The sequence below is a fragment of the Triticum aestivum genome, chromosome 7B, assembly GCF_018294505.1.
Source record: "Triticum aestivum cultivar Chinese Spring chromosome 7B, IWGSC CS RefSeq v2.1, whole genome shotgun sequence".
In the NCBI taxonomy this organism is placed as follows: domain Eukaryota; kingdom Viridiplantae; phylum Streptophyta; class Magnoliopsida; order Poales; family Poaceae; genus Triticum; species Triticum aestivum.
The window spans coordinates 377389922-377414063 of NC_057813.1; the positions used below are offsets into that span (position 1 = coordinate 377389922).

Below are 24142 nucleotides of genomic sequence, written 5' to 3' on the forward strand. Positions count from 1 at the left end.
TGTATCACTGCCTAAATTGGATACATTTGTTTTGCTTACAAATGAAGGGCCCAACATGGACAAGAAGGATGAACATTGGAGCATGATCAAGCATGGAGATGATGGCGCATGCAAAGGGAACCAGAACGGAGTTTCTAGTGGATTTTTCAGCACTTTGGAGCCACCATGATGACATACGAGTACATGGACGAAATATACAAGATGGCCTTCCATAAATCTCGTCCATAACTTAATATAGGTGTTGTGTCACCTTATTTTTGGGCCAGGCCCATGTAATTTTGAATACACTGAATATGTTGGTTTTAGACTCAGTATTAATAGGGAAAACGACTTAGGAAATAATTTAGTTCCACCTTGCCAAGGATGGATGAAATTCCTCTCAATCTCCCTATAAATATAGCCCTTAGGGCATCATTTTAGACTTGGGTTTCGTTTAGGTTAAAGTTCGCCATAGCTGCAACTCGCGCCCTTTGTTTGTGTGAAACGACCATACCAAGACGTCACATAACCCCACTTGATTAATAAAGCTTTCCTCTTATATTTGCAATATCCAGATTGCAATCTCAGTTTCTTGTTTGTTCTTCGTTTGCTTGTAGGAAATAGACCCTCGTGGTCAGGTTGATCGTGCTCCGGCATGGTCAATTACCTCTCGGAGATGGTTTAGCGATTGCTAAGGCGCGATGTCTTCGCACGTTCATAGTCGGATCTTTCAAAGTCGACTTCCACAGAAAATGATAGCTATCTCATCGAAACATCGGGACACCTTTGCACCTATCAATCTGAAACAAATTCACTCAACCAGAAAGCGAAAAGAGACAAATAGCTCTGAATGAGTTGTTCATGGAGAAAACATAAGAACCAATGAAAGGCACGAAGGGAAACAGAAAGAACTATAAACGAGAGAACAAACCAACACAGAAAGAAAACCGAACAAGGAAAACAAGCACCAACAATAAAGTCACGAGGCTAAGGATAGACATTAGATGTTCCTGAGACAGTTCCTACAAGAAGGATTAGTTGGATTTCACCACCCACACTTTTGTGGGAAGTGGAGACTCATTTGTCTCAGTCGAACAGGAGATGTTTTCTTTCGGTTTCCTCTGGAGTTCACCTATGTAGTGCGAGTGTAATCATATAAATATGCATTAAAGTTGTTTCCAAAAACATGAACATAATGATTTGAAGAAGTGCGCATTTAATCCTTCTGATGATAGTTCAACCAGTTCCCTTTTGAAGGATATGTGGCTTCGCTCTGTGAGTGATATTCATCACTTCGAAGAGAATTGCCCTGCATGATCAAGTTAGCAGAAACAGAGAGATTATCGATGATGGATTTCTTCAACCAGATTAGCTTCTTGGATGAACCTATTCCTCAGTTAGTTCTAACATACCGAGCAAATACCTTACCATTCTGTTGTTTGAAGAATTTGTAGTTTGAGTCGTTAGACTCATCAATGTCAACGGGAATGGAAGAATCATATCCCAAAAGTAGTGGAGGTTCGAGAGTTTTGATCTTGGAAAGAACCCAACTTGTTTGAGAATATTGCTCGGTGGTCTAGTATGTTCCATCTGCATGGAGTTTTCTCTTAAAATCCAATCCTTCCTTTCTGGGATTTTCGTGTGGAATAGACTTCTTGAGCACATCACATAGAGTTTGATGCCCCTTGAGGATTTTTAGCATGCCTATCTCAAGCAAGTTCTTCAACCTGGAATTTTCATCAGATATTGCAACAAATTCCTCCAAAGAGGAGTTAGATTCACCATTCATTGCAGTTACACCTCTTTTGGTGGTAGCAATAGATGTTTCAGCAGTGGAGTCAACATTGTTGCACTCTAAACACTTTAGGCACATAGACACAAAATCATCAGGAAGTTTTTTAGTTTTCTCGGTGAAGAGAGAAGCCTTTTCTTTCGCAAGCTCATCATAAGAAATTTTTAGTTATTTGAGTTCTTGATTCCTAGTTAGGAGATCATCCGATGAACTCTCATAATCGACTGAAAGAGAATTATAATGATTGTAAAGTTCATTGAGGGCTGAATAAAGAGCTTTGTGCTCTTCATTCAACTCTTGGTTCTTCTCCATCTCTTCGACCAACAAGGCTTCAGATTTCGTAAAGTTTTTATCAAGTCTCTCAAGAGCATCTTATTGAGATTTAGCCATTTTAACATTCTATGGAGAGAATGTATGCAGGTCAATGGATTTTTGGCGTTTTGATGATATCTAATCTCTTGAAGCTTTTTCCATGAGGCAGAGTGCAATAGGCTCATCACCACTTGACACATCGTAATTGATATCTAAATTGTTTGATGATTTAGGTGACTCATATGCTACAAATGCATTGCCTTGGCCTAGATTTTGGTAGAACTCATCTTCATCTGACTAGAACTCTGAGACTTCATCTTCGGAGTCCATTTTCATTCCAACATATACACCAGTCAGCTGAGATATCCTCTTCATGTTGGATTCGATCATAGCTTTGGCATGAATATCAGTGAATGGTCTCATTGAAGAAAATGTGGATGATTCGCTCTTCATCGAGAGCTTAGTATGACGGTTTGTGCGCACAAATCTTGAGCAGTTTAGTGCATGCCATCTTTTGCTGCGCTTGACATCCAACTCCTAGTTGGGAAAACAGACAATGTAATGATCATATAGTTTGCACTTATAACACTTCGTATTCTGAGGTGATAATCTTCTTGAAGATCTTGATGATCCATCCTCAAGTGCATTTGATAGGCACATATTCTGTATCCTGATGTTGTTGAGGCGCTCATTGAGCATTTCAAATTCTCTGTGATGAAGTGTTGATTTTCGACATCATCTACTTCTCTTGTGAACTACCATAGTTAGGAAGGATTTATCTTCTACTTTTGAAGAAGATTCAGATTCGCCTTTTTCCTTCTCCATCATTTCTTGATGTATAATTGCTACTTGTGGAATGCATTGGGATCTCCCTAAAGAAGACGGGGGAAGTAATATAGTAGGTAAAAGTATTTCCCTTAGTAAAGAACCAAGGTTTATCGATCCAGCATGATGATTATCCAAACAACCTTTAGCAGTACCTACACACAAAAGCAAATACTTGCACCCAACGCGGGCAAGAGGGTTGTCAATCCCCTTGTACTCATTAATTGCAAGGATCAAATATGATAGTAGGAGATATATAAATTGCAAAGTAAAATAAAAAGTAAATAAATTGTAGCAAGGTATTTAGGGTTTTAGTAATATGACTTAAATAGAACCGGGGGCATAGTTTTCACTAGAGGCGTCTCTCTCATAAGCATAATGATACGGTGGGATTTTTTTTACTGTTGGGCAATTGATAGAATACCGCATAGTTATGATGTTATTCACGGCATGATCAGTACATAGGCGTTACATCCGTGACAAGTAGACCGACATCCATCTGCATCTACTACTATTACTCCACCCCTCGGCCGCTTCCAGCATGCATCTTGAGGTATTAAGTTCGTAACAAATAGAGTAATGCTTGGAGCATGATGACATAATGTAGACAAATTAAGATTAACTAATATGATTGAACCCCATCGCTTTACCCTTAGTGACAAAAATACAAATATGTGCCTCGCTACCCCTTCTATCACGAGGTGAGGACACCATTTCCACTGAAGATTTAATCATTAACTTGGCCAAAGATAACTCATAAATCGGAAAGCATTACATAGTGATACGTCTCCAACATATCTATAATTTTTGATTGTTCCATGTTATTATATTATTTGTTTTGGATGTTTTATATGCATTAATATGATGTTTTATATAAATTTTTGGGACTAACCTATTAACATAGAGCCCAGTGCTAGTTCCTGTTTTTTTCCTTGCTTTGAGTTTCGCAGAAAAAAATACCAAACGGAATGAAACCTTCGTGATGATTTTTCTTGGACCAGAAGACAATCAGGAGACTTGGAGATGAAGTTGGAGGAGCCACAAGGCAGCCACAAGGACGGAGGGTGCGCCTCGGGGGTAGGGCACGCCCCCACCCTTGTGGGCCCCTCATGCACCTCCTGACCTAATTCTTTTGCCTATATATTCCCATATATCCCAAACCAACAGGGGCATCCACAAAAACACTTTTCCACCGCCGCAACCTTATGTACCTGTGAGATCCCATCTAGGGACCTTTCACAGCGTCCTACCAGAGGGGCATGCGACCATGAAGGGCTTCTACATCAACTCTATTGCCCTTTCGATGAAGCATGAGTAGTTTACCACAGACCTACGGGTCCATAGCTAGTAGCTAGATGGCTTCTTCTCTCTCTTTGATTCTCAATACCATGTTATCCTTGATGTTCTTGAAGATCTATTCTATGTAATACTTTATTATGGCGTGTTTGCCGAGATCCGATGAATTGTGGATTTATAGTCAGCTTATCTATGAATATTATTTGAATCTTCTCTGAATTCTTATAAGCATGATTTGATATATCTTTGTAATTCTCTTTGAACTATCGGTTTGGTTTGGCCAACTAGATTGGATTTTCTTGCAATGGAGAAGTGCTTAGCTTTGGGTTCAATCGTGTGGTGTCCTTTCCTAATGATAGTAGGGGCAGTAAGGCACGTATTGTATTATTGCCATCGAGGATAAAAAGATGGGGTTTTCATCATATTGCTTGAGTTAATTCCTCTACATCATGTCAACTTACTTAATGTGTTACTCCATTCTTTATGAACTTAATACTCTAGATGCATGTTGGATAGCGGTCGATGTGTGGAGTAATAGTATTACATGCAGGCAGGAGCCGATCTACTTGACACAGACGTGATGCCTATATTCATGAACATTGCCTTAAATATCGTCATAACTTTACGATTTTCTATCAATTGCTTGGCAGTAATTTGTTCACCCACCGTATTATTTTCTATCTTGAGAGAAGCTTCTAGTGAAACCTATGGCCCCCAGGTCTATTTTCCATCATACAAGTTTCCGGTCTACAATCTTAGTTCCTGATCTACTATTCTTGCAATCTTTTACTTTCAGATCTATAAACCAAAAATACCAAAAATATTTACTTTATTGTTTATCTATCTCTACTAGATCTCACTTTTGCAAGTAATCATGAAGGGACTGACAACCCCTTTATCGTGTTGGGTGCAAGTTCATTTCATTGTTTGTGCAGGTATTTGGTGATTTGTGCGTTGTCTCCTACTGGACTGATACCTTGGTTCTCAAACTGAGGGAAATACTTATCTCTACTTTGCTGCATCACCCTTTCCTCTTCAAGGGAAAAATCAACACAAGCTCGAGAAGTAGCACATAGCTATAACAATCACACATAATAAAGTTCAGAATACAACTCAATTAGTTTCAATGAATAATCTGATCATAAACCCACAATTCATCAGATCCCAACAAACACACCGCACAAAAGGATTACATCATATCGATCTCTGAAGAGAACATTGTATTGAAGATCATAATGAGAGAGAGAGATAGAGCGAGCGAGAGTCATCTAGCTAATCACTATGGACCCATAGGTCCTGTGGGGAACTACTCACAAATCATCGGAGGTGCAGCAAGGTTGATGTAGAGGCCTTCCGTGACAATTCCCCCTCCGCCAGAGTGTCGGCGGAGGCCTCCAGATGTGATTGTGGAAGAATAGAGGCTTGCGGCGGAGGAATAATTGTTTCGGGTCTTGCTCTGGTGGTTTCAGGAATTTAGGGAATTTATGAAGTTGGAATTACATCAATTGGAGTTACGAGGGGCCCACAAGCTCAGGTGTCGCCCCCTAGGGGTGCACCGTGTGAGCTTGTGGCCCTCTCGTACATCTTCTGGCCACCTCCTGAAGCTCCCAAGGTCTCTTCTGGTCCAGAAAAAATCACCGTAAAGTTTCATCGTGTTTGGACTTTGTTTGGTACTGTTTTTCTGCGAAACAATAAAAAATAGGCAAAAACATAACTGGCATGGGGCACTAGGTTAATAGGTTAGTTCCCAAAAATGAGACAAAATTGCATATAAAGCATACAAGATTTTTTTTTTGACACCTGAAACAGTAGGAGAGTCTCCTACTGTATATATTGAATTAAAGTATCAAAAAGTTTTTTACAAGGTCATAACCTTACATCCATAGCCATGTTAAAATAAAGGGTATAGAAAGGTAACCAATCTAAGTACTAGACTATGGTACAACAAAGGATTGGACAAAAGTGGAAAGAAATTGTTTGTGTTTCTCTTTAGCTCTATGTATGAGTAAAGAGAAGTCCTCTTTGAATCTTCTTGCCCATGAGCCAACCGTGGGGTCAATTCTTCGGAAGTGCTTGTTATTTCTTTCTATCCACAAACTCCTGGAGGCATATAGAAAGATCTCCATAAACATATGGTTGGTCCACACTGATTTGGCTTCCTTGATCCAGTTTAGGCGATCTCCATTAGTTGTCCAGTGGATGTTCAAAGTGTCCCAACAGGCCAAACTAAATTGGCAAGTAAAGATCATATGTTCGACCATTTCCTCCTCGGTGCTGCCACACAGAATGCAACCATGATTGTCTTTGATGTTATAATGTCTTCTCTTTAGCATGTTTCTGGTGTTGAGACGATCAGATAGAAGAAGCCAACCGAAAACTTTTATTTTCATTGTGGCTGAAGATTTCCAGAGCCATTTGTAACTATCATGTGCAGTGACCTCTCGAAAATAGAATTTGTAATATCTTTTGGCAGTGTATATCTCAGAGCCCCACTCGTATACCCAGGAGTCCATATCATCGCCCTCATCATTGCCAACATGTGTTGTGATCTCCTGGATATGACGTAGCTCATTGTGTGCTTGCATGGAGAGTGGTAGGTGAAAGGTTTCATTGAGGTTGGTGCACCCAAGAAAGTCCCTGACTGAAATATCTTCAAGTTTAGCATAAGAAAATGCATGGGGGTGTGAATCAGCAATAACCTCATCCAACCAAAGATCTTTTCACATAAGCGCAGTATCTCCTCTGCGAATGATCACATGTGATATGCCTCTATATATAGGTGTAAGTTTGAGCACATCTTTCCACCAGAACGACCCGCATGGGTCTGAAGTGTGTGGGATTTTGTCACCGTAGTGTGTGGACCAAATCAAGTCAACCCATGGCAGATCCCAATGGTTATAGAATTTGTGGAGATATTTCATGAGCAAAGCATCACTTTGGGTTTGTAAGTCAAGCATCCCGAGACCCCCACACTCTTTGGGTCTGCAAACCATTTGCCATGAAGCTAAGGAATTACATTTTTCCCCATCATCAGTTTTCTTGGTCCAGAGGCATTGTCTTCTGATTTTATCCAACAGATCAATAATCTTCGATGGCAGTTTGAGGCTGCAAAGGGCAAAGATTATAAGGAACGTGATTACCGAGTTGAGAAGCGATAACTTCCCTCCATAGGAGATCATTGACAGCGTCGCCGAAAGTCTCCATTGAACTCCACAGACCAAGGGCATGAGATATTGTACTGTAGGTTTAGAAGTGCCAATTGGCAACCCAAGGTAGGTAAAGGGTAACTTTCCCACTACGCAACCAAAATTTTGCGCGATATGCTGAGCGGTTGAGGCATCACAGTTCATGGGCACAAGAGTTGACTTGTGGAAATTAATCTTTAGACCAATCGAAGTGGCATAATCAGTGAGGATTTTTTTGACAAGAGTAGCTTGGTACGTACACGCAGGTAGGAGCATGATTGTGTCAAAAATTATAGATACGTTAGAGATGTATCAATAAGAAATATCTCCATGATTTCTGGTGACCGAAGATCTTCAAAATCAGGTCTTCTTTTAATCTCACCAACTATTGGGTCGAGGGATTCATCAAGTGATCAGAGTAGTTTGTTGACCACCTCTTTGTTAGTAATATCTCCAACTCCACGCTGATGTAGTCTATCGAAAATATTGCTCGAGCGACCAGTGAGTTCCATGACACTTTCCTTTCAAAGACTTTGGAAATGAGCGAACATGGCACGAAGCATATCAGCATGAGCATCCGTTCTTGCAACATATTCCTCATGAATGTTTTTTATGGCATCCCATATTTGTTTGGCTGTTTCTAGCTACTGAATCAAATGAAAATGTTTCTGGAGATGTTGTCACATACGATATCCTTTGCTTGTGCATCCAATCGAATTTTAGCTTCATCCTCAAGTGTAGGTGCTTCTGGATGCGGAATGACATAACCATTCTCCACAATCTGCCACAGTTCTTCGCTGATAGCTTGCATTTTGATCTTCATTCTACCTTGCCAATAGAGATAGTCATTTCCATCAAAGATGGGAGATCAATTAGAGTGTGGATCTACCTGCATGCAACATACTCAAAACTCCAAGGCGGTTAGACCTTTACTAAATATAGACAAGGAGGCCTTCCTCTGATACCAATTGCTAGGACCAAGAGTATATCGACCAGAGGAGGTGAACTAAACCCAAAAACAGCAAAAAAATAACTAGGTACATCAACCACTAAAGATAAATGCACTGAAAAGATCTGAAAGATACGATGCTACGATGGCTAAGCAAATCTTTCAAGGAAAGACAAAATGATCGAACGGGAATAGTAGCTCACTACTTTAACTATAATGATGGTAACACGGTATGCTGACAGACTGGACAACATGAGAGAGCGAACAATACACATACATATGGACTAAGATACATACGGACAAGTGGAAATACAAGAGAGATAAGAGGCAACACAGAACAACTGCAAACTATTGCGAGATGTTGCTCAGAATATAGCTAAGTTGAATGACCATGTAAAACCACATAATAAAGAGATGGGCATACAAGCAAACAACCTGGAGAACAATGAACTGAAATATACTGAACAACATGAAGAACACAAACGAAGAAAAATTACAACTCATATTAGATCACAGATATCTATCGAGAGACTAAGCACTGAATGTAAACCACAAAAAGGAATGTAGTAGTATAGAATGCACAAGTGGTGCTCGATGGCGACAGATGATTTGGTAGACCAATTCTCCCTTCTACAAAAGGACTGCGTCTAGTTGGAGGGACTGGTGATTGAACACAGGAGCAAACCTCTCTCCGTCCTATTCTCCTTCAACTCAAAGCTGACAAAACTCCGGTTGATTTCACTCGTGGTAGATACTTGTCAGTGATATCCAAACCTTCAACAGACTTCTTCATGAACCATAATTACTCTTGGTTGCTGAAGACTTTGTTTGGTGAAGACAATTACTCTTTGACACTCATGTCGACACCTATCCGTCTACAGAGTATGCAACCATCAAGAGTAATAGTTACAAGAACTCTAACTCAGATCTACTATGATGCTCAACCACTATCTAAGTTTTGGCTCTTGATTTTCTCTTGGTGGATCTTAAACTCAAATATCTCAAGAGGGGATGCTTAATCAATCTTCTCAAAATCTTAAGTGGAGCAACCAATGGACAACGTTGGTGCGGGGTGGCTATTTATAGTCGGATCCTTCCCTGATGGGAAATGACAAAATTGGACACGCGGATCAGCCAATGACCGAACGACATGTTCCCAACGGTCGGATTTTGAGCATAACCGTATCATTCCTTGCGGAGCAAGAAATGCTAAGTCCTCGGTCTGAAGGATATCTCATGTAGGACCGAAGAACGTCGTCTTCTACTGACAAGTAATCATTTGGAGAACAAAGATATTTCTCTCAATCTTTCATAGGTTTCGGCTAAGCATCATAGCGGACCTAAAATTCGAGAACCTATACCCCTCTTAATAATACAATGGTCCTATGACTCAAATAAGAGAGAGAAGAACAACAAAAAGAATGCTACATCTTCATTTCGCCTTCAATCTTCTCGATTGCAGTCATTCTTCCTCGGACAAACTGAACAAATATTGCTCTGCGTCAGCAATATTCTTAAGGGGTCAATTCCTTCACTACAATCTTCTCGCTCTCATTTCTTCTGGAAATGTAGATCTTCCTTCTCTGCCATGCAGATAATCTTCGGTGAACTTCTTTGAACTTTAACACTGGACATAGTATTCTCCTCAGACTTGCATGGACTATTTCTCTCTATGTGCGCTAGCGAAAAAAATCAGTCCATGCATGTTTCTGTCAACAATCTCCAAAACATACGGAGGCAAATTATTACACCAACAATTACTCTCTCCATCCGGGTTTATTGGGTCCCTAAGCCAAAGCAGCGGAACAAAGAGGCGTTTGATTTATTCTGCGGTAACTGCACACTCTCCCTCGAAACACGGCGAGCAGCTCCGCTTCTCACACTGCTATCTTTCTAACGCCTGCATGCACCAAGCTTGCCCAATCCCAGCCCACGCACGCATGCATGCATGCCTAGTGTAATTAGTGTGGCATTAAAGATCCTACTTTTTAGATGTTCTAGAGCTGTTTTCTAGGCGAGGGGCCTTATAAATCCAGATCGTACTTAGTTACTTAGGGGCCCAATAAATCCGAACGAAGGAAGTAGTTACTAATGCTTGCCTTACATTTGACACAAAATCGTACAAGTGATAAATAGAAATATGGTAAACCATAGAGCCTTTACTTTCCTAGCAACTGTGACAACCGTTTGTTGTGCTTCGTTTGAAAGTATCTATTTTTACACTTTTCTTGCTTGCATAGTTAATTTTTTATCTATTTTATTTTTGTTGATACAATGTGACCATTCCTCGTAGAGGAAATATCAAGGAGATCACAAACAAAATGGAAACATGTCTTGTTGGTGTGTGATGGAGGACGAAGATAGCGCATGACAACCCAAGTAAAGCAAAGCAAAAAACTATTGTGTCATGATTTCCATTTTCATCTGTAGATCTATCCATGATGTGCATGATTGCTCACATATGTATGACGTGAGGACATCGATAAGGATGAAATAACGTGTCACGGGCTTCTTTCCACGTCAATATCTGATGACGTGCACGGCTAATGATACAAACATGACAATCTCTTAAAAGGTAAACCGTCACGTGAGAGCATAAACGGCGTGAAAACATTGTTAATTACGCTTGCTTGCCTTACATTTAACACAACATCGTACAAGTGATAAACCTTACATTTTTTTTTTTGTTTTTAGGAAAATATAAACCTCATATGTCCTTCAGTAAACCATAGAGCCTTTACTTTCCTAGCAACCACGAGAACCATTGTTGTGGTGCGTTTGGAAGTAATTACTTTTTTCTTGCTTGCATAGTTAGTAAAAATATGTATCTATTTAATTTGGATTGGTGCAAATATGACCATTTCATAGAACAGAAATATCAAGGAGATCAAGGAGAAAATGAAAATGTCGAATTGGTGTTCAATGGGAGACGAAGATAGTGCATGACAACCCAAATAAGCAAAGAAAGAACCATTGCCTCATGATTTTAATTTTCATCTCTAGATCTGTCCGTGTTCACTTCAATGATGTGCGCGACTGCTGACACATGTATGGCGTGGGGATACCGATAAGGATGAAATATCGTGGCACGAGATTCTTTCCACATCGATATCCGATGACGTGCATGGCTAATGTCACAAACACGACAAACCATAAAAGGTAATCCGTCATGTAAAGACACAAGCATCATCGCACCACATCGACACAGCAAGGGCACGCGTATATTTCATGCGATCAAACCGCACATCCACACTCCACGCCATCCCACGATAAACACTAGCTCCTTCGAAAGAATATCTGAAAACAAACCAAACCCCTAAAAATAAAATAAAATAAAATCAGGTGCTAACCTTAGTCATTTGAAATTTGCATGTATGTTGGTCTCCTAAATATGAACCTCACATGTCTTTCAGTAAACCATAGAGCCTTTGCTTTTCTAGCAACCGCCAAAACTTTTTGTTGTAGTGCGTTTGGTAGTATCTATTTTTACATTTTCCTCGCTTGCATAGTTAAAAAAATATTTATCAATTTTTTATTTTGGGTTGATGCAAATGTGACCATCCCACATAGAGGAAATATCAAGAAGATCGCCGACAAAATAAAATCATGTTGGCGTGTGATGGGGGACGAAGATGGCGCATGACAACCCAAGTAAAGCAAAGCAAAAATCCGTTGCGCCACGATTTCCATTTTCATCTCTAGATTTGTCTATGTTCACTTCAGTGATGTGCATAACTGCTCACATTCATATGATGCGAGGACACCGGCAAGGTTGAAATATCATGGTGCAGGCTTCTTTCCACGTTGATATCCGATGACGTGCACAACTAATGACACAAACATGACAAACCGTAAAAGGTAATCCAGCACGTAAAGACACAAGCATCATCGCACCGCATCGACAGAGCAAGGGCACGCATGTATTTTATGCAATCAAGCCGCACATTCACACTCCACGCCATCCCACGATAAACACTAACTCCTTCAAAAGAATATCCGAAAACATACCAAACTCCTCAAAAATAAAACAAAATAAAATTAGGTGCTAACTCTTAGTCATTTGAAATTTGCATGTACGTTGGTCTCCTAAATATGAACCTTGCATGTCCTTCGGTAAACCATAGAGCCTTTGCTTTCCTAGCAACCGCCAAAACCGTTTGTTGTAGTGCGTTTGGTAGTATCTATTTTTACATTTTCCTTGCTTGCATAGTTTTTAAGAATATTTATATATTTTTATTCTGGGTTGATACAAATGTGACCATCCCACATAGAGGAAATATCAAGAAGATCACGGACAAAATAAAATCATGTCGTGCGATGGGGGACAAAGATAGCGCATGACAACCCAAATAAAGCAAAGCAAAAGACCATTCGTCACGATTTCCATTTTTATCTCTAGATCTGTTCGTGTTCAATTCAATGATCATATGATGTGAGAACACCAGTACGGATGAAATATCATGTCACGGGCTTCTTTCCACGTCGATATACGATGACGTGCACGGCTAATGGCACAAACACGACAAAACCTAAAAAACAAAAAACACTATCTCCTTCGAAAGAATAACAGAAAACATACCAAACCCCTAAAAAACAAAACAAAACAAAATCAGGTCCTAACTCTTGGCCATTTGAAATTTGCATGTACCTTCGCCCCCTAAATTTGGCAGTCAGGGGAGTGATATATTTTTTTTCTTGAGAATAAATGTTACCGTGATCTTACCGTAGAGATACTACTAGATAGTTTAGTATCCATCCACGTGTGCTTAGAAAGTGATTGAGATCGACTCTTTGCATCTGAGGGACAACTTTTGTCGACGATAGAAAAAGGAAAAGGAAAGTAGAAATCTAATCGCAACACCCTCCAAATCTACTCATCTCCACTGCCCCTATATAAACTGAAAAGGAAAGGAAAGAAAGGCAAAGGGGTCTATTTAAGAAGACCTGAAATGGGCAAATCGCATCTCGTCGCACCGCATTAATCTAACCGGATCACAAATCAAACCAACCCACACCTCTCTCTGCCTGCCCATTTCCTCTCTCCCTCTTCCTCCCCTCGCCGTGGGCCCCACCCGTCAGCCTACCGCGTAGTAGAGACTAGAGAGAGAGAGCGACAAGGGAGGGAGGGAGGGAGGGGGCTAGCAGCAGCTAGAGAGAGAAGAGAAGGAAAGGGCGCCGGAGGAAGGAGATGGGAGAGGAGAGAAAGGCAGGGGAGCAGGCGGCGGAGGCGGCGGCGCGCGCGGCGGAGCAGGCGCGGGAGCTGCAGGACGCCGCCGCCGCGCTGCTCTCGCGGACGTGGGCGGAGGAGGAGGCGCTGCGCCGCCGCGCCGCCGCGCTCAGGGAGGACGTCGCCCGCCTGCGCAAGGCCGCCGCCAACGCACAAACCGAAAAGGTAACCAACCTTGCTGCTCCCAGGCTGCCGCGCGGGTCATCCTCCTTCTCCAAGTGTGCGTGCGTGCGTTGCGTGCGCGTGGGTGTGTCGGCGGGTCGCCGAGGAGATCGCCGCGCGGGTGTTTGCTGCGCCTAGGATTCCTAGCGCCGCTAGCTCGGCTCCGCGCCGCTGCGCTGCGCTGCTTCCCCGCGCCGGATCACTCGCTGCGGAAGATCTACGTGCGTGCGTGGAACTGCAATTTGGTGGGCTGTGGAAATCTTGACTTCAGGCACTGCCAAGACGTACCAGTGGATGCCTGGGGAGCCTTTGGGACCCTGTCTCTCTGAATCACCGCGCCATTATAGGCGTCTGATGCTGCTGATTCATTGATCGTCACAATGTGCATGCAGCATGCTTTTCTGCTGGTGATGTGACTGTGGCCTCTTTGTGTGCTTGTGGCAGGTCCACGAGGACTTGGATCGAGCGTCATGCCTCATAAGTGATGGTGACATTGCGACGATTCTCCCTAGCAAGGCGCATGGTGATTGCTGCTCTTCTTCAGCTTGAGCTTGTTATTCATTTTTGTCATGTTCATATATACCTCTCTCTTTTCTGAGGTTTTGTTCTTCTAATATTTTTCTGTCTTGGGGGTTTACAGGCACTTTTTTGAAGCTGTTATTGGGACCAGTGAATCTCCGCGCGAGGAAGGAGGTACAGCTCAAGGTGAAGGAGGAATACAATAGCTACAGGGTATGTGTAAAATTGTGTTATCATTGGTGAAAATCTAGTCCGCTATTCGTATTTTGAAATGAGGGCTTAGCATGAAGCTGGCTGCAAGTGTGTTTGAGCCACCAATAGATAAACAGCTCTGAAATTTAGTTTTCCATTTGATCCGAGTACTCTTTTGGGGGGAATACTATCCTTTAAACCTTCTACAAAGTGAAAGATGTACCTGCTGAGCAATGTCTGAGTTGTTTTGCAGATATAGATGTTAGATTTGTGGAGAACCGTGTACTGATATAGATAATAATCATTAGCTGGAAATACTTTACACTTATTAATCTTTATTCCTCTCTTTTTTCAGGATAGGACTGCCATAGTGTTTCTTGGTTTTCCGATGATTCTGTTGTTTCTTCGGTCATGGCTATGGAATGGATGCTTTCCAGCATTGCCAGTTCAGCTATATCAGGTATGCTCTGATGCTCGTTCAGGTAATCTGGTAACAATATGAACTGATGCTATGTTCTGAAAGATAAACTGACAGGTCAACTTATCTTATGTTTAACAGGCCTGGCTGTTGTTGCTCTATACAACTTTAGCTTTGCGAGAGAACATATTGCGAGTTAATGGAAGTGATATCCGTCCTTGGTAAGGAACAATCTTTAACTACTGTGGATCCATTGTTTTTTCTTAATGGTGATTCATTGCATTTAGTATCGACCAGTATTTTCATCTCTCATTTGAAGGGGATATTATGTTGCTTTGCCTTACCTGACTAAAAGATAACAACAATTCTATTCTCCAATACCTGTTTATCCACCTCTGACATGTTGTTTGCTGGCCTTCACTTGTTATAATTTTGTCTGTTCTTTTCAAAGTCATTAACTCATTATGCATATAAGCACCAGTAAAGTTAGTTCTTTTTGGTGCATTTGGCACTTAACAAAAGTTCATTTTATTCTTAAGGTGGGTATGCCATCACTATTGTGCCATGCTGATGGCTCTGGTGAGCCTCACATGGGGGATTAAGGGACAACCTGATTGTGCCCGCAAACAGGTATGCTTATAAATCTTTCTCTTCTGTTCCAAACACGGAAGCATGTGCTTAGCCTGTGCTCTTTTTGCAGAGAGGTGTCGAGTTGTTTCTGTGCTGGGCTGTGATGCAAGGGTTTGCCATGATGTTGCAGAACAGATATCAACGTCAAAGACTATATACTCGAATTGCTTTGGGGAAGGTAATACATTTTGATAGAGAAGGGCAAAAAAACTGGTTCTTTCTGTATTTACTCTGGTAGTTCTAGCCTATTATTTTCCTTATCAGTAGCTCCTTTTGTGAATAACTTCACGATTTTTATGAACTTTATTCAACTGAAATTATCTTTGCACCATCTATCTTGTCGCATGGCATGTTTAGGCACCATATGACTTCTACTACATCCATTTACCGGTGCAATCATCTGCTGAAACTTTAGTCGAAGTAGTTTTCTTTAACTTGAATGTTTCTTTCCGTCAGGCTAAAAGGATGGACGTCGTGTGGGGCGAGACTGCTGGTGTTGAAGGCCAACTATTGCTGTTGTGTCCCATCCTCTTTCTCTTGCAGGTATGCTGTTATCTTTAAGCCTTTGACCAACAATTACTCTGTTAGTATATACTTTATGTGGCATAAAATGATGTCATTAGATTCGTACTCAAAAGTACTTGTGTGAGTTGTGGTTATGATTTTGTATCACATAAATCTCTTCTCTCCTACTTAAAAAACACATAAGGTTTTGTCGTACACTCGTCCTTCGTCCAACCTTACATACGTTCCCCCTCCTCTTCCTATTTTGATTTATCCCCTCCCATCTCATGGTTTTTCCATCCTATTTCTTAAAAATCGCCTCAACTGGCTTGCCAAATAAAAAACTGTTTTCTTGGGTAAGCTAATAAATACTCCCTCCGTCCCAAAATAAGTGACTCAACTTTGTACTAACTTTGTACTTACCAATAAGTGCTTATCAAATTAAATCCTATTTTTTCACACAATCACATTAATATGGACAGGTAAATCATAGGGTAACCTACTAGAATGTTTATGCTCCCACTATAACGCATGGGCAATTATCTAGTTACATACTAATAGTGTAAGTGCTGGTCAAATGCTCGTCTTAACGAAACAAAATACACCAAGGGGTGGGAGAAAAAAGGGAAGGAGCGAGTAATGTAATCTGGAATGGAGGGAGTATTAAATATGCAAATATCAGCCCAAGCTCATGAAGGATAGACTAGTTTTGTATTCATAGTTCACATTTGATCTTGGCATGATGTGCTAAATTTTCCTGTTTTACCTGTCTGAATAATAGTATCAGGTTATTTATCTAGATCCTTTTTTACCTGTTTGAATAATAGTATCAGGTCATTTATTTAGATTGGTTTTTCTGTGCGATCAAGTGAGCATTCTCGCCTCATAACATCAAGTTATAATATTTCTCTCACAAATGTACAATGCCAGAGGCAATTATCTTGACTTCCCTTCTATTTATAGGTCTTTGAGGGTTATGTTGGATTTTTACTTCTTCGGACAGCTCATAGAGGGATCATTCCTGAGTGGCAGGTAAGGAACTTCTAGCTATTGATGCAACCATGATTTATCATATTGGACCCATTTTATAACCTATGCATGCTGTCACAGGTTGTGGTGTGTGGGATCCTGCTTATTGCAATGGCAATTGGCAACTTTGCAAACACAGTGGACACATTGATGGTTAAGTCCAGATTCAAAGCAAAGATGAAGAAGTCCAAGAGCAAACGAGATCTTGCTGCATGCACGTCACCGACTCGCTCATCGCTGACAAATTCGGCAGCTGGAGCTTGAAATGGAGACGTTCTCATCATATGAACATTGCCCATATTCAATCAGGGGCTATCAAAAATGTAAAGTATTTAGTTTTTTGGCCACCAGCTCCTTGTGCTGACAGTCTCTGTCAAAGCTCATACCCATGTAATCATCAAACGACTCTGTTGCTGATGGTGTCAGGTTGAGGGTAACTAAGAATAAACTGTTCATGTTTGTTTATTTTTTTTATTATGGACATCGAGTGGGCTAGATGAACTTAGGATTGTAAGGGGTAGTTAAAAAAATTCCTGGTATAGGATAGTTATTTGCGAGACTTAGATTGTCTGAATCAAACATGCAAAGTTGTATACAAACTGTGACCCTGCCAATTTCTTTCTCGTGAGACTGAGGTTTTTTCGTTGTTGATAAGCTCTCGTATCGGTTTCTGGATTTAGTTGAATTGTCCGTTAATCCTGTGTCACGTTTGTCTAGGAGTTATGGGTTGCAATAGATAGCTCATGATGGCACTACCACTCTGAAAAATTATCCATGGGGGCATCTTCTCATTTCAAGCTGGTGATCAACTGAAATCAGAGAACAGGTTTGCTCAGAAGTCATGTGGTGGGTTCATGATAGCACAAATATAGGATTGAAGATGAACATCAGATATTTGGTGGATTCACCTCTCTGCTCGTAGGTATATATTACCTCCCTCCCAAAATTCTTGTCTTAGAATCTAAAACAAGAATTTTAGGACAGAGGGAGTATTAGATAGTGGTTCACTTTTGTCCTCTTTTAGTTGATTTCATTTATTTCTTTTTAGATGATTTCATTTCGTCTTTTAGTTGAGAGAATTGCAAGACGAGTTGTTTTAAATTTGAGATGTTGGAGCGAACCGATTGACAACATTATCCACATTTTGGTCTGAGGTTGCATGTATGTATTCAGCTTTACTAAAAGGTTATTATACACGAAAAAAAAGAGTTGGTTGAGGTCCCACAAAGTTGGAAGCTATGCAAACCCTAGCGTGCCACCGCTGCGACCAGACAAATTGATTACTATGGAATTTCATCTGTCAATGTTAACATAGCTGAGCTTTGTTATCTTTATCTTGGGAGTTTTAGTGAAATGTACATTAATGGTGCATAAAAACGAGAGTTTCTCATAGTCCACATTTAGTTGTGGTCCATTGAGCTAATAACATTGCTTATTTTGTAATGATGCCTAGATTATGCAATCAAACAAATTTTGTACATCTACATATAATATAATAAAAAACATGGTGTTCAAAGGCCACTTTAAACAGACAATCAGAATAATGAATAAAACTAAGCTTAACATTCCATCTGCATTGTACTTCCATGCAAAGAAGAGAAGGAAGCCTCACTTTTCCTGGAATATACACTTGCCCATCAATGGGGGCCTACAAACCTGGAGTTCATCTGCAGATCTACAACCTTAAGAGAATGGGTGAAAATAATGGAAGAAGACACATTTTTACAGTGCAACAATACTTTGTTAACCACTTAATTTAATGGGTACATTGTAGTATTGCTCGGAACTGTCAGCACGACTTCTGGATGAGTCACAAACCTACTTCTATGTTCTGGGATGCCGGCCAAGCAACCGGCCTTGTACTGGGAGCAGAGAGCACTGCCATTCTGGTTGGCCTTCCGCCTGAAGAAGCTCGCCGTCGACACCACAACCACTGTGGGTACTGCCCACTGGCCTAATCTTTACTTGTTTTACCTGCAAGAAATGGTCGCAAAATTGAGTGTCACAGACCGACAGAAGTAATTATTACTCAACTCAACAATCTACAAAGTGAGTCCGTAGAGTGAGAGGAGTCATGAGATGCAATTAATTTTAAGAACACAAAAGATAGCTCTAGGTCCAGATTCAAGATGCCTGCCTGAAACAGCCATCACAAGCCAAGTGAAAGAGGTGGTTAGATTTAATTGGGGGAGTACAAAAGTTTCAATACCTTGACATATTCCACAAAAGGGAGTAGAAGATGCCAGCAAAACTGATAGGCAACAAAGAAGCAAAATAATCTGAGTCTTCCACTTCCATGTACAAGAATCAAGTCCAGACTGCCATCATCATGCTGAGCTTTTGGTGCAACAACTGGAGAAAATAACCCCTGGGCAGGCTTGCAGAAGTGGTTGCAGACCAAAATGCCAAGAAACTCCCCTTTCCTCTTAACCCAATTATCTCCAGTGCTACTATCCATATAAGTACCACTCTTAACCTTGCTGTCATCAGAAAGCTGGCCATGGCATTTTTCAATCGGTGACTCCAAGTTAGGATTTTTCTCTGGTGATAAAGGCAGATAATCCACCTCAAATTTGTATTGGGGCAGGGACAAAAACTTAAGAATGCCAGCGATGACGTAACGGAAGGGCCCAAGCTGCAGGCGGAAGTTTTCAGATAATTGCAGAACTGTAAAAAAGAGAGAGAATAAATTCGAGATCATAAGGTGACTAAAAACATATCATAGCTATGGTTATGTAAAACAGAAGACGGGATGCATTAGTGCAGTAAAATCACACCAATCTGGAACTGTGGCCTAGTGGATATTATCGTCAACCAATAAGAGGTAACAAGCATGAGTGGATCTTTAAAGCAAATTAATCTGATATCTTCTTCAATGTCATCAAAATCATAAAGTAATTTAATCTTGTTCCTATTCTCAAGGATACAAACAGAAGTGTTCAGAAGAACATTTCAAGTTCTCAAATATCTAGATAAGAACCATGAGCATTTCTGTAATCCCAGATAGTTAGCAAGATCATAGTAGAAGTTCTGTCATTCCTTCTCGCTCTTGCTGTTGTTTTGTATTATGTATGATCTCCAAACATCACAAACAAAGTCTCTTCTATTCATAGTTTTTTACCAACAGCCAAACCAAATAAGAACAAAATATAACTTTGTTGCCGAAGACAATACCTTCCACAAGGTTGTCTAACTAGGTTATTATACCAAGTTTTAACACAGACTAGCATCATTCGAATCAGCTATGCAATAAGAGTCAATCATCACATGCACTACTACAGAGCTACACGTACAGAAGAAGTAAACTTACCATCAGCTACAAAACCACAGTAGGAAGCCGTCAAACCGAAATGAGTAACTCCAGCTTGGATCCATTTTACAGCAAACACATCAATCGGTGTGAAACCACCCTACAGAAATATGAACTTACATATTAATATGCAGAGTCACATGTAAAATATGACAACAACACACCATATGTCAAATTGTCAACAGAACTCATGAAGAAAATTATCACTTTCAACATAACATCACAAAATTACCTTAGCTAAAGCAGTTGCTGCTGACACAGGATCCCTGATGCCAAGAACACTCCATACTAATGAATTATCGGAACCAGCAGGAACTATACCAATAGGAAGTTGAAGCGCCTCTTTCAAATCGTCTCTACCAAGTAAACCATTCACAACCTGTTTAATGTATGGAAATATGTAGTTAGCAGAATGGGTACTGATGCTTCTATTTGTATATTAATAATTTGACAGGCCTGCAATACATGACAGTGGTGTGTTGTTGTCCAAAACAAGTACAAGGTGTGGACAAGTATGAGTGCTACGCAGTTCAAAGTTCAAACTTCAAATAATAACCGATGGAGATCAGCAGAAAGTGAAACAGGTTACCAGTTCAGTCCAGTGAGAAACATATGGAAGGAGATGAAAACAATACCTCATTTACGACTCCATCACCCCCAACACAGATAATGCCTGTAACGAATGGAAACATCAGTGAATTGAGCAATGAAACGAAAGCACAATTGCAAAAACAGATACGCGGTTGATATTACCATCAGGGCATGTACTGAGGTCAACAGTAGAAGCAAGCACCTTTGCATGACCAGCATATGCTGTTTCAACAACCTCCATCGCGAAGCCTGAAAGCTGCACCAGATCAAAATTCAAACTCAAAAGCACTCAGGTAGCAATATATATATATTAACAGGCATATGCGGCCAATTAAAAACAGAAGGAATTTTTCGCTGCTGTCTTGTGTAAATTAAGTATTTCACAGAACTAAGTAGAGGGCAATACACTCTCAATGGATAATGACAGAAACTAAGACGATCAGTACCATGAAACTGAAAGGGATGTTTTTTGGTAGTTGAAACCAACATAAACATTTTCACTTATAGCAAATCTAGAAACATCTTACCTTCAGTGTTGATTGCACTTTCTTGTAGAAAACCTCACGAGAGCTACGGAATCCAGAATTAGGATTCAGGATGACAAGGACTTTACGAATATTGTTTTGTTTCGCATTTGATTGGTCTTGCAAAACATTAAGTGCTAAATAGCTGGGAAGTTGCTCTGTGTAAGTGGTACTAAGGTCAGAGCAACAGTTTGATACAGTCCGCCTCTGGATGAGAAGGGTGGTCTGCAATCGAGTAGATTTCCATAATTTGCGAGGCAAAAGCATCTGGCCAGCTTGCGGTGTCTGTAGCTTCATGGTATTAGAATACTGATAGTAGCTTCTTGGGCGGCGTGAATTGTAGGAAAAGCATTCGTTTACAGCACTACAGGATACCTGCAATATGATGAATACATAATATGAGAGCAAGATCTAAAGTCAACTAACATGCTCAAAAAGGAGTATTTCCGTGCCCATGTTAAGATGAAAACTTAATGTAGTACTCACGTGCAACAATATAGCAGTACCCTAATATCTCTCAATAAGATGCTACATTAGTCTTAGGGAAGTATTTCCCACCGCAGCACTATGAATCAATACTCCCTCCGATCCAAATTAATTGACGCCACTTTAGTACAACTTTGCACTAAAATTATTCTAAAGCTGTGTCAATTAATTTGGATCGGAGATAGTACTATACTTGCTTAGAAAGGAAAACAATGTAATACTACGATGCATAGAAAAACAATGTAAAATTCAGCAGGAGAAAAGTTTGTGACCATAGAAAACTCTCCATTTGTAATGAAAACTTGAAAATTCGTGATTACACGACAATGATCCAGCTCCATTAAAGATTTAGCCCACGGAGAGGAAGGAAAGCCAGCAACTAGACACAAGAAACAGATCTCAGAGCTAGTGGTAGAAAGTCTGGGAAAAGGATCACATTCCACATGCAAAATCAAGAGTTAACTACCCAAAATGCAGAGCAGAAGAGGAAGAGAGGAGAAAATTTTAAAAGAAAACTTGAACAACCCCTCCGTTTCTTCCCCCGTTCTTGGAAGCCTCGAGAAAGCAAGGACATTTTCACTCATCTGCACGCTCCAGTTCCCACTCGGAAACTAAATAAATTCTAAAAGACAGCTACGCCTAGGAGATACAACAAGGAACAGGCTTAGTGAAGCGGGAGGAAGGTTTTACCGGGGATCGGACGAGGCTTCTGGAGCTCATGATCAATCTGGACGCGAGGCAACCGCCCACAGCTCCAGATCAAGAAGCACCTCCCAAGTCTCAAGTTAACAGAGGGAGGGGCCGCGGCGGTGCTGGGGACTCAGCGGCGAGCGGCGGCGACGGAGAGGAGAGGGGAGAGGGGGATCGCGGAGGAGAGGGGAAGCACGGGGTGTTTATTTCGTGCCCCTTTCCTTTTGTTCGTTTGTTTTCTCCTGCCGACGATTAGCGGCCGTTGGATGAGGAAGATGGATGAATAAGACTACGATGGTTTGATTCTTTGGATGAGTGGATGTACTGTGTAGGAGAGCGATTTGGTTCATGTGGGTTTGGACTCCTGCACGTTGTCCAACGCTTAATCAGTGAGAACATATCTTCTCTTTTTTTTTCGAGAACTTCCAATCTGCTCGTCAACCTCGTGGTAGTACAAAGAACACCATAAATAATAATTATTACATCGGGTCCATTGACCACCTAGCGACAATTACAAGCACTGAAGCGAGCAGAAATCGCACCGCCGTCATGGCCTCTTCTTCATCGAAGCCTGACAAAACTTGTTGTAGTAGACAGTCGGAAAGTCGTCATGCTCATGCCCCATAGGACCAGCGCATCAAAACAGCAACCTTCACCGATGAACAGAAATGTAGATCGGAAAAATTCAACCTGTAAACGCACGAACGTAGATGCACCAAGACTGGATCCATGGAGATCCACTGAAGATCATCACCGACTGAATCCCACGAGATCCGTTGGAGAGACACCTCCACACGCCTTCCGACGACGTTGTACGGATCGCCGGAACGAAGACTAGGCGGGGAAACTTTATTTCAACTATAGGGAGCCACCATTGTCTCGCTTTCCTAAGCATGACACAAATTCTAATCAACCCTACAAAAAACCTAAAAACGGAGCAGGAGCCCTCTCACCGGCAGAGGCTGTGGTCCACCGTGCCTCCATGGACCTAAGGCCACCAGAGACAAGGCGAAGACCCTTGTCTTGGGACGAGTCGCTCATTATTTTATTATAAAATACATGCTAGGCTTTTTTGAAGAACTTGAAATAGGGCACTGGTTCGAACTATCTCAATATGTGAACTATCTCAATGTGTGTGCTTTTGCATCATCAAAATTATTGTAGTCCTTAGATTCTAGTTTGATCCACTATCATTGCTACTTTTTGAGTTTGCGTTGGTTTTTTCCTTGAAGAGGAAAAAGTGATGCAGCAAAGTAAAGATAAGTATTTCCCTCAGTTAAAAACCTAAGGTATCAATTCAGTAGGAGGGACACACAAGTCTCCAATGATAGCACCTACACAAACAAAAACAAATACTTGCACCCAACGCGATAAAGGGGTTGTCAATCCCTTCATGGTTACTTGCAAGTATGAGATCTGATAGAGGTAGATATAAAAGGAAAATAAAAGTGCAAAATAAAGTAAAGATAAATAAATTGCAGCAAGTATATTTGGGGTTTTGGTTTTTATAGATTTGAAAATA

The 24142-nt window shown here is 40.9% G+C and overlaps 2 protein-coding genes across 2 annotated transcripts; one reads left to right on the plus strand and one right to left on the minus strand.

Annotated features, from left to right (window-relative positions):
- The first annotated feature begins 13283 nt into the window (after positions 1-13283).
- Positions 13284-17673, plus strand: LOC123155867 (transmembrane protein 120 homolog). Its single transcript, XM_044574012.1, has 10 exons — positions 13284-13730; positions 14172-14250; positions 14368-14459; positions 14794-14898; positions 14998-15077; positions 15396-15486; positions 15557-15664; positions 15943-16029; positions 16954-17022; positions 17101-17673. The coding sequence occupies exons 1-10, from the start codon at positions 13527-13529 to the stop codon at positions 17281-17283; spliced, it is 1098 nt and encodes a 365-aa protein (XP_044429947.1). The 5' UTR covers positions 13284-13526; the 3' UTR covers positions 17284-17673.
- An 887-nt stretch (positions 17674-18560) lies between these two features.
- On the minus strand, positions 18561-22887 carry LOC123155866 (sphingoid long-chain bases kinase 1). Its single transcript, XM_044574011.1, has 8 exons — positions 22621-22887; positions 21448-21819; positions 21083-21176; positions 20965-21002; positions 20562-20708; positions 20330-20429; positions 19229-19686; positions 18561-18993 (listed from the first exon to the last, which is right to left on the minus strand). Exons 1-8 carry the CDS (start codon positions 22648-22650, stop codon positions 18844-18846), a joined length of 1389 nt encoding a protein of 462 aa, XP_044429946.1. The 5' UTR covers positions 22651-22887; the 3' UTR covers positions 18561-18843.
- Positions 22888-24142: the final 1255 nt, after the last annotated feature.

Bases quoted from the DNA above. Each gene is read 5' to 3' on its own strand.
- LOC123155867 (XM_044574012.1), top strand. From the start codon at position 13,527: ATGGGAGAGGAGAGAAAGGCAGGGGAGCAGGCGGCGGAGGCGGCGGCG. The intron at 13,731-14,171 runs GTAACCAACCTT...TGCTTGTGGCAG, and splicing joins CCAACGCACAAACCGAAAAG to GTCCACGAGGACTTGGATCG. The intron at 17,023-17,100 runs GTAAGGAACTTC...ATGCTGTCACAG, and splicing joins GGATCATTCCTGAGTGGCAG to GTTGTGGTGTGTGGGATCCT.
- LOC123155866 (XM_044574011.1), bottom strand. From the start codon at position 22,650: ATGAGCTCCAGAAGCCTCGTCCGATCCCCG. The intron at 21,820-22,620 runs GTAAAACCTTCC...ATCATATTGCAG, and splicing joins GAAGCCTCGTCCGATCCCCG to GTATCCTGTAGTGCTGTAAA. The intron at 21,177-21,447 runs GTAAGATGTTTC...GATCTGGTGCAG, and splicing joins AAGTGCAATCAACACTGAAG to CTTTCAGGCTTCGCGATGGA.